The following is a 9,334-nucleotide window of genomic DNA, read 5'->3' as shown; positions in this document are numbered from 1 at the left end:
GTGCATGATAGTCCGATGTCTTGAGTGTTTACAGTCTATCATCGTCATTCTTGTACATGCAGATTTAAAGACCACATAGTGTACTCTTTCATAACCACTGAGTGTCATTTCCAAGGATATGACGTATGTTCTATGTCTCTGTTTTTGAATGGCAAGGGGTGTTTAGTCAGTTGCTTTCAAGTCAAATATATCCTTTCGCCGGTACATTTTAGGAAACCTGCCAGTTGGTTAAGTTAGACAAACCATAAATTCAATTTGTTGTCTCATACAATCAATTTCTAGGCAGATGAGATTCTTCACAAGAACATCCAATTCATCAAATAACTGCCCATTGTTTATACTCACTTCAGTGCAATATGTCGATTGAGATTGAGTGTAGAAATGCTATGAGCAACAGTTGAAGCGGAAACCAACAATCCCTATAAGAGGTTGATGTTCATTAGGCGGCCTTTCAGATTGTCTGTGGTCTGATAGGTCAAGAGCGGAGGGGATCGTGTTTGACACACAAAACAGGAAGAGGACATAGTAGTCTGACTCTTGCGCAAGCTCTGAGTGTTCTGTCCTCTCTTGGTTAACTTTCTCCTTTCAAACACGACAGAGCAAACAATTCCACTGCTGTCCGGCTCCCCCAGCTCTGACTGTGTTTGTGGAGTATCCCGCATAAAACGCAAAGACGGAGACGTCTGGTGTTCCAGAATGTTCTTCGGCTCCTTTGCGTGAAAGAGTGACCGTTGTGAACCGAGTTTAATCAGCAGTATAGTCCATCCTCCTGACTGAGGTTCCAGGATAATCCAGATAATCCAATTCCATCTTTTAGAATTTTTCTTTGAGGACGTTCAGGTCCAACAGAAAACCTTGTTTCTGTGGAGAATGTCTTTAGGGGTTCAATGTTATTCCATTGAGAAGTTTGCCCGGCCCACTTGTAGTGAGTGGAGCAACACCTGCTGTGTTATTCGGTGGTGGTGGTGATGTTTGCGGTGGAGGTGGTGTCATCCTGGCCCAACCACAAGGGTTTGAACCAGGGTTCTCTCTGTCTTTGGGGGTTAGGTTTTCTGGCCAGCAGACAGACCAAACAACAAAAACAGAGGGACCGGACTGGCAGTGTTGACACTGAACAACTGCTAACTATAGTGGAGAAAAAGTGTGTGTGTGTGTGTGTGTGTGTGTGTGTGTGTGTGTGTGTGTGTGTGTGTGTGTGTGTGTGTGTGTGTGTGTGTGTGTGTGTGTGTGTGTGTGTGTGTGTGTGTGTGTGTGTGTGCATGCATGTGCGCTTGTGTGTGTGTGTGTGTGTGTGTGTGTGTGTGTGTGTGTGTGTGTTTGTGTGTGTGTGTGTGTGTGTGTGTGTGTGTGTGTGTGTGTGTAAGAGAAAGAGAGAGAGAGAGAGAGAGAGGGTAGGAATGGAAGAAATAGAGAGGGTGGGGTGTGTTTGAGAAAGGGAGAAAGATTATGAGATTCTCCCCCACTATATGCATGTGCGTTTACGTGTGTGTGTGTGTGTGTGTGTGTGTGTGTGTGTGTGTGTGTGTGTGTGTGTGTGTGTGTGTGTGTGTGTGTGTGTGTGTGTGTGTGTGTGTGTGTGTGTGTGTGTTTGAGCATGTATGTGTGTGTGTGTGTGTTTGAGCATGTATGTGTGTGTGTCTGTGTGCCTGCCTTCATGTGTGTGTGTGTGTGTGTGTGCGTCTCTTTAGCTCAACCAGCTCACTGTGCCACACCCTACACGTCTCATCACAAATTTCTTCTCAGGCAGCGGGCTCCTTTCAAAGAGAGAAAGAGTTTATCTGCCGGTTATATCCCCAGAGCGACCGGCCGTCGGGCCCTCTCCGTCTCCAGCCCCGTGCCGGGGTCTATGTGTCTTTGGGCTCCATCTTGCAGGACATGTCGAAGAGAAGGTTCTGGTTGTCAATCACTTGGAGCTGCCGCACGTACGCCTTGGTCTGGAGGTGGGAGGGGGAGGGCTCTGTTTCCATGACTACCACCACGACGATGATGAGGACGATGATGAGGACGATGAGGATGATGATGATCGACGGGCCGTGGAAGGGTGGAGATGATGGGTGGGGGAGAGACACAAAAAGAGAGAGACATTGGTCAAGGAGGACAGGGAGAGAACGTCACAGGGAGGGAAGGGTAGGGGAGTAAGAAAGGAAGGTGTCAGATATTTCAAGATGTAAAAGATAACCACAAGGTGGAGACAAATCCCTAGATAATGTCTCGTGGGTAGTGTGTGTGTGTGTGTGTGTGTGTGTGTGTGTGTGTGTGTGTGTGTGTGTGTGTGTGTGTGTGTGTGTGTGTGTGTGTGTGTGTGTGTGTGTGTGTGTGTGCGTGCGTGTGTGCGTGCGTGCGTGTGTGTGTGTGTGCGTGCGTGCGTGTGTGTGTAACAAAGTTTCATTACTCATATTGAGTGGATCGATAGTTTCTTCTCTGTCTCCTGAGACTTCTGTAGAGTTTTGCACATCATTTTAACTTGTATCTCTTTTGTCCTGCACCTCTTCTGCGACCCCCACATCTATCATCTAGTATAAATAAACCACAGCTTATCTTAAATAGGCCGACATGGCTACTGCAGGTTCGCAATGGAAATGTCCCACATTCCAGCGCTTTACAAACGCTACCTCCTCTCCACTCCCGGCTGAGTTATCAACCTGGATCAGACTCCACAGGATCCAGGTGGGATCAGGTGCTCTGATTCTAACACCGCTCTGGCAGCTACAGCATGCTAGGACCCGCACGTTCTGGCTGGCTACATGTCATTAGCATGCTGTCTATGCTAGCGTGTGAGGTGACGGCATGCATGACGCTTGCACACACAATACTAGTTCATGTCTGTGTGTGTGTATTTGTGTTTATGAGTCTTTGTGTTTTTTAAGTGTGTGTGTGTGTCTTTGTGTAAATGGCATTGGTGTGTGTGTGTGTGTGTGTGTGTGTGTGTGTGTGTGTGTGTGTGTGTGTGTGTGTGTGTGTGTGTGTGTGTGTGTGTGTGTGTGTGTGTGTGTGTGTGTGAGTGTGTGAGTGCTTACCTAGCGGAGTGCACCTGTATCGCCTTATCGTCCTCACCATCTCCGCTACTTTATGCTGCCATGGGGACAAGATTGAGAAGAGAACAAAGGAAAACAGTCAATCCATACTGGTGTACTGATATCAAACGGATAATAAAGGATCTGGATAATAAAAAATAAATAATTCCTTGCTTAGTGAGGACCTTGCTTTGTGAGGATCTTCTCCTCCATGGTCAGTATAAGAATATATGATACATGATATATGATATCATATTATATATTATATAATAATATGTCATATGATATATATCACATGATCTATGAAATTAAATGGCATTATCGGGCTAATATATGATATGATGAGACTATTTAGTGAGTAAAGGCAATAAAGTGGCACAAAAAAATTATCGATGTATCTTTTGAAAACGTTATCCACCTGGTTGTGTTTTCAACCAATCATTTGGCTCACTCACCATCTTCTCGAAGTTCACCATCTCCCCGTGGAACGTCTTGCAGCTCTCGTGGAGGAAAGTCAGGTCTAAGGAAATTTAACAGAAGAACAAGAGGGATACAGCTAGAGTTGAATAAATGAATAATTCATTATAATGGATTAGATATTTACATGGATATGAGCTATGCAGGATATTCGAGGGGTATACACATACTATATAAACATTATATTTATGTTTCCGTATATATTTTCTTTCTATAGTTTACTTAAAAGGTTCTAACTGGTTTTAAAAAAAATTGAGAGGCAGAGGCAGAAGAAAGTTAAAAAAAAAAACATGCCCATATGCCCAGTACATAATGCCTGTTATTTAGGGTGTTTTATGAAGAGGATCATCAAACACCACAACACTATATTTCTCATAGTCACAGCTAGGAGACAAAGGTAGCAGATAGAGAGAGAGAGGGGTTTTGTTTGTATGTCCAGGAGTGTAAGTATGTGTATGTCAGTTTTGTTGGTGTGTAGCTTTCATGTTTTCTCCTACTGAGGACCAGAGAGGGTGCCCTGATGGGTTCAATTAGTGTGAGCGGAAAAGGAGTCAGAAATAATGAGTGGCGACTTTGAAGTAGCCGCATATAGGTGTGTGCGTTGGTGTATGTGTTGGTGTGTATGCATGTGTGTGTGTGTGTGTGTGTGTGTGTGTGTGTGTGTGCGTGTTCGCGTGTGTGGTGTTTTTATGGGACATTCCAGGAATGTATTCGTCGTGTTTAATGGCGAGAGCTGGACATGAAGCACAGACTCTCAGACACACACACACACGCACGCACGCACACACACACACACACACAAACATGTACAGAATATGTGTGTGAACATACCTTAGAGAGGTTTGAAAAGGTTTCGTTGCATGCATCATTGTACTTTTGTACTCTTTGTGTATATGCTGAATGTGTGTACACATCGTTATATATATATGATATATAAACCAGCTGTTTAATACTGTCTGTCAGTATCCAGCGTTTGTATAGTCTGTTTGAGTAGTGCTCTGGGTATTCTATGTGTGCATAGCTATCTGGGCACCCTGTGTGCGCTCTAGTGGACGTTAGTTTGTCCAGTGTTTAAATGTGCATCTGCTGAAGTGTGTTATTGTGACACGGAACAGATAGGCCAGAAGTGTTAATTAGCAAGGCGGAGCTGCTACGGTATCACCTGCTAATATAGACACAACACCAACATACGGCTGTGTGTGTGTGTGTGTGTGTGTGTGTGTGTGTGTGTGTGTGTGTGTGTGTGTGTGTGTGTGTGTGTGTGTGTGTGTGTGTGTGTGTGTGTGTGTGTGTGTGTGTGTGTGTGTGTGTGTGTGCATGTAGTGCGTGCATGCGCATGTTTCACATCTGGTCGGCACCTGGAGGGACTTTCTGATAGTGAAAATAAAGAAGAAAAAAATAAAGAGAGAAAGAAAGGGACAGAAAGAAAGAGGAGAACCGCAGGCTGGTCGACTGTATTTACTTGTCTGAGCCACGCACCACAGGCCGACTGTGTATTATAATAATACAGTAGCGTTCAAAAATAATCAAAGTGAGGTCATGTCCAGAGCATAGTGTTATTAGGCTCGGGTGAAGGTATCGATGTTTATATAAAGATCACCCATGTACTGTGTATCTTTATTAGACCCTATGTGAGTGAAGGTTTGTGCATGTATGTGTGTGTGTGTGTGTGTGTGTGTGTGTGTGTGTGTGTGTGTGTGTGTGTGTGTGTGTGTGTGTGTGTGTGTGTGTGTGTGTGTGTGTGTGTGTGCGTGTGGATGTATGTCGGGGCGTGTACAAACATGTGCGTGGGTGTGTGTGTGTGCGTGGGTGTGTGTGTGTTTCAGGGAATGTACATACAAGTGCATGCATGTGTGCATGCATGCACACATGCATGCATGCACACATGCATGCATGTGTGCATGCATGTTAGTTTGTGTCTGTTTGTGTACGTGTGTACCTTTCAGGAGCAGTGGTGTGAAGGGGATAAGTGGAGGTCGAAGGCCAGCCATCAGGTCTCTGTAGGACTTGTGGTTCCTGGAGGGGTCCTGGTTGAAGAAAACACAACACTATTTCAAATACTCAACACTTCTCACACAAGCGTACCTGTTTTATCCTTTAGCTTATCTATTTCCTTTAACTGTTTATTGTGTATTGACAGACTTTCACAATGGTATGATAGAACGTGATTATGTTTTTCTCTGTGTCTGTCCAGCAAACGGCCGATTTGTTTTGAAGAACAATGTACTTTCACTCCCAATTTAAGTCCACCCCATTGAACACACATAAACTGACATACACAATGCTATCATGTTTAAATAACATGGAATTATAACAAAAATTGCTTCTTGTTGTCACATGGGAAAACAGTATAGAATAACACAGTAACACAATTGCAACGAAATAGGATTACTGATTAAGAATGCAAATTCCCCAGTTAATCCCAAAGAACACTAACATAGACAGGTGTCCGCCCCCTTACCGCAGTGCCCTCAAACTGCTGAAACTGCTTCCGGAATTTCCCTGGGAGTCCCTGATGACGGATACACACACAAACACATCATTAGCACGCAGCCCAGGATTGAAAAAAACATCCAGACACATTAAATTGATCTAAGTTGACTGTTGCCCTAAGGGACAAGTGCTGTTCTCAACAGCTCTGATAGTCTTTCCAGCTCTGATAGTCTTTCCAATAACTCTATACATATAATAAATAAATAAATCCCTATTGTAATATGCTTGTATCAGATGTGTTCGTAAATTGTATTGATATGTGTGATTATACATTTAAGCTTGGAAGTGTGGGCTTGTGCGCCCATGCCCGTGTTTTTGTGTGTGATAGAGGTTGTGTATAGAGGTGTGTGTGTAAGGGGGTGTTCGGTTGTATGCATGCGTATGTGTGTGTGTGTGTGTGTGTGGGTGGGTGAGGGGGTTAGTGTGTGTGTGTGTGTGTGTGTGTGTGTGTGTGTGTGTGTGTGTGTGTGTGTGTGTGTGTGTGTGTGTGTGTGTGTGTGTGTGTGTGTGTGTGCGTGCGTGCGTGCGCATGTGTGTGTTTGTGTGTACGTGTGTGTGTGTGTGTGTGTGTGTGTGTGTGTGTGTGTGTGTGTGTGTGTGTGTGTGTGTGTGTGTGTGTGTGTGTGTGTGTGTGTGTCTGCGCCTGTTTACCTCCCAGGTGAGTCGTAGCCGGCTGACTGCTGGGTTGTCCAGCCCCAGAACTACTGCCAGGAACGACAGCAGGTCCTGCTGTTGCTTACACCTACAACACAATTATATCAGTGTTGTTATTACGACACAACCCCTAACAACCAGACATAAATTACATAACTTAACGAACATAACTAGGCAACAATTATCAAAATGTAAAAAAAACGGGATAAATGTACTTAATATAAATATGATTATATGATTATATTAATTATATTAATATCATCTGTAGTCAAGTCAAGCTGAGAAGATTACAACAATAACAGAAAATCCCTTTACATTTAAGAAAAATAACTTGAACATGAATATCTGAGGATAGCCAAGAAAATGTTCCAGAAGATCTGATGTGATTTGCCAATGAGTTGGCTGAGATTGGCTTCTCAATAACAATAGCGACGGCATTGGTTCAACAAGCCATTGGAGCCAGGACCTACAGCGATGCGATCTTGATGAACTTGCGCAGTAGCTGTACTCTCTTGGGCAGTGACTGGCACTGCAGGATCTCCGTGGCCACCCAGTGCTGCACCTCGCTGCATCGCTGCAGTACCAGCTCCAGGTTCAGGGGGCGCCAGCGAGCTTGCTCCCCATGAAACACGTAGCAGACAAACTCCACCTGCGAGGGGAAACAAGAATGTTTACAAAATATCCCAACAGTTGATGTACAATTTTCGAAATATGAACCAAATTGTGAAGGTGATTACATATAACTATACCACAGCTAGTTTCACTGATACGACCAGACCGGTAGTGAAACTACTATCTACTATGTTCCGAAGATGGACTACTGAAAGCGCATCTTAGGATACTTATTACCTTGTAGTTGTATGCAAGTTTTTATACGTGGCAACAAACAGTTAAAACTGGTACTTCATTTACACGGATGGAATTTCAATGAAAAAATTATTTAGGCTCCCAGTAAATAGGTGAAACCAAATGCATGTCCCATTGAGAATGGTTTGCTCAAGCTCATCTAACTGTCAACTCATATTCATCGACATGAATCCAAATTAGTATGATAGTATGAATAAAATCTGGGAATTGTGGGATGGCATCATCTATTTTATTTGGCTTAAAGGATGTTCCAGTGTACCCTAAGCTAAAGAAGATGACAAGGAAGCTTTGAAGCACCTTTCGTTAGCATTTAGAGAATTTGTAGAGCAATTATCATTGCTGCCACTTAGATACTTCCGGGTCATTTCAGCTTCCTGAGCAAGGAAAATTATTCAACAGCATCCCTTGTCTAACGTTTGTCCTTTCAGCATTGCCACCAGGTGATGTGCATTAAGTAAACGAGGGGAAGGGTCTGACCTCGTGCACGCAGCTGAAGAGCTCCCAGTCGAACACAACGAGCTGATTGGCCACCTCCTCCGCTGACATGTCATGTAGTTTGCTGTCGCCTGGCGACCAGTGGATCTCTTCAGGAAGAGGAAGCTGAAGGTGGTGAGGTACGGGTAAGGAAGGGGTGGGTGGAGAAGGAGAGAGGGAAGATGGTGGGAGCCCGTCAAAGAAAAGACATTGACCTTTGAATCTATTATTGTTGTTATTAACCACTTGTGGTTCAGCTCATTGGATTCGAGAAATACGCAAAATAAATTAAAATATATATACAATTAATATTAATAAATGTATATCTTCCACTACCAATCCTCCACTTTTATCAAAAGTGACTGGATTTACAGACAGCTCATAATGGAGAAAAAAAGAAATGAATCTCTCACCAGTGTCTCCAGTTCAGGGGGTTCACACGCAAACAGGTGTGTGTTCACACCCAGCGTCGTGAAGACTGCCTCATCACTTGGCCGAAACACTGCCTTTTCTGAACGCACACACAAAGAAACAAACACACACACACACACACACACACACACACACACACACACACACACACACACACACACACACACACACACACACACACACACACACACACACACACACACACACACACACACACACACACACACAAACACAGTTAAGTCAGAACACAACAACGCCAAAGACATTTAACAACAAAATCCAACACTTCTGTTTTGTTCTACACTATTCTAATTCCAGATACTGTCACTCATTGTGGGGCCTTGTTGGCATTTAAAAATGTCCTCCGTCTCTCCTTCTATTTCCGGCCTCTTCTTTATGAGGACCTCCGTTGGTGTAAAGAGATGTAACACTCCGTATCACTCCCACCCACGTTTCAACCAAACTTTCCCTGACATGGATGTGTGTGTTTGTGTGTGTATGTGTGTGTGTGCGTGTGTGTGTGTGTGCGTGTGTGTGTGTGTGTGTGTGTGTTCACCAGTGTGCGTGCGCGTTAGTTTATGTCTGTGTGTGTGTGGTGCATGCGTGCTTGTGTGTGTGAGTGGCATGTCCGGCCCGCCTACCTCCGGCGGATGTGACAGCCACCAGGACCAGGTTGCCAGGCAACGCTGGCTGGTCCTCGCTGTACTGCAGCTTTTCCCGGACCAGCGCCAGGATCTCCCCGACCCGGCAGGACAGACGGCTACGGATGGTCACGTACGAGTGGTCCGGCGTGTACACCCTGCAGAAGACTGCACACACACACACACACACACACACACACATGAAAACACACACACAAACAGACATGATCACAAGCACACAAACAAACACACACACACAAAGGCACATACCACACACACACA

At 44.5% G+C, this 9,334-nt stretch overlaps 1 protein-coding gene across 1 annotated transcript in view; it reads right to left on the bottom strand.

Annotated features, from left to right (window-relative positions):
* Positions 1–1,359: 1,359 nt before the first annotated feature.
* rapgefl1 (Rap guanine nucleotide exchange factor (GEF)-like 1) overlaps positions 1,360–9,334 on the bottom strand; it is a 32,047-nt gene continuing 24,072 nt past the window's right edge. The window contains exons 7-16 of the mRNA XM_056582093.1: positions 9,053–9,220; positions 8,393–8,490; positions 7,983–8,105; positions 7,109–7,287; positions 6,636–6,726; positions 5,953–6,003; positions 5,431–5,518; positions 3,470–3,534; positions 3,018–3,072; positions 1,360–1,969 (exon numbers count right to left, since the gene is read on the bottom strand). Coding sequence (XP_056438068.1) covers positions 1,845–1,969; positions 3,018–3,072; positions 3,470–3,534; positions 5,431–5,518; positions 5,953–6,003; positions 6,636–6,726; positions 7,109–7,287; positions 7,983–8,105; positions 8,393–8,490; positions 9,053–9,220 — 1,043 coding nt within the window. The 3' untranslated portion in view covers positions 1,360–1,844. The remainder of the gene's footprint in view (positions 1,970–3,017; positions 3,073–3,469; positions 3,535–5,430; positions 5,519–5,952; positions 6,004–6,635; positions 6,727–7,108; positions 7,288–7,982; positions 8,106–8,392; positions 8,491–9,052; positions 9,221–9,334) is intronic.

The sequence above is a fragment of the Gadus chalcogrammus genome, chromosome 2 (genome assembly GCF_026213295.1).
Source record: "Gadus chalcogrammus isolate NIFS_2021 chromosome 2, NIFS_Gcha_1.0, whole genome shotgun sequence".
Taxonomy (NCBI): Eukaryota; Metazoa; Chordata; class Actinopteri; order Gadiformes; family Gadidae; genus Gadus; species Gadus chalcogrammus.
Note: the sequence above shows the minus strand (reverse complement) of the source record. Positions and strands in the feature narration are given on the sequence as shown.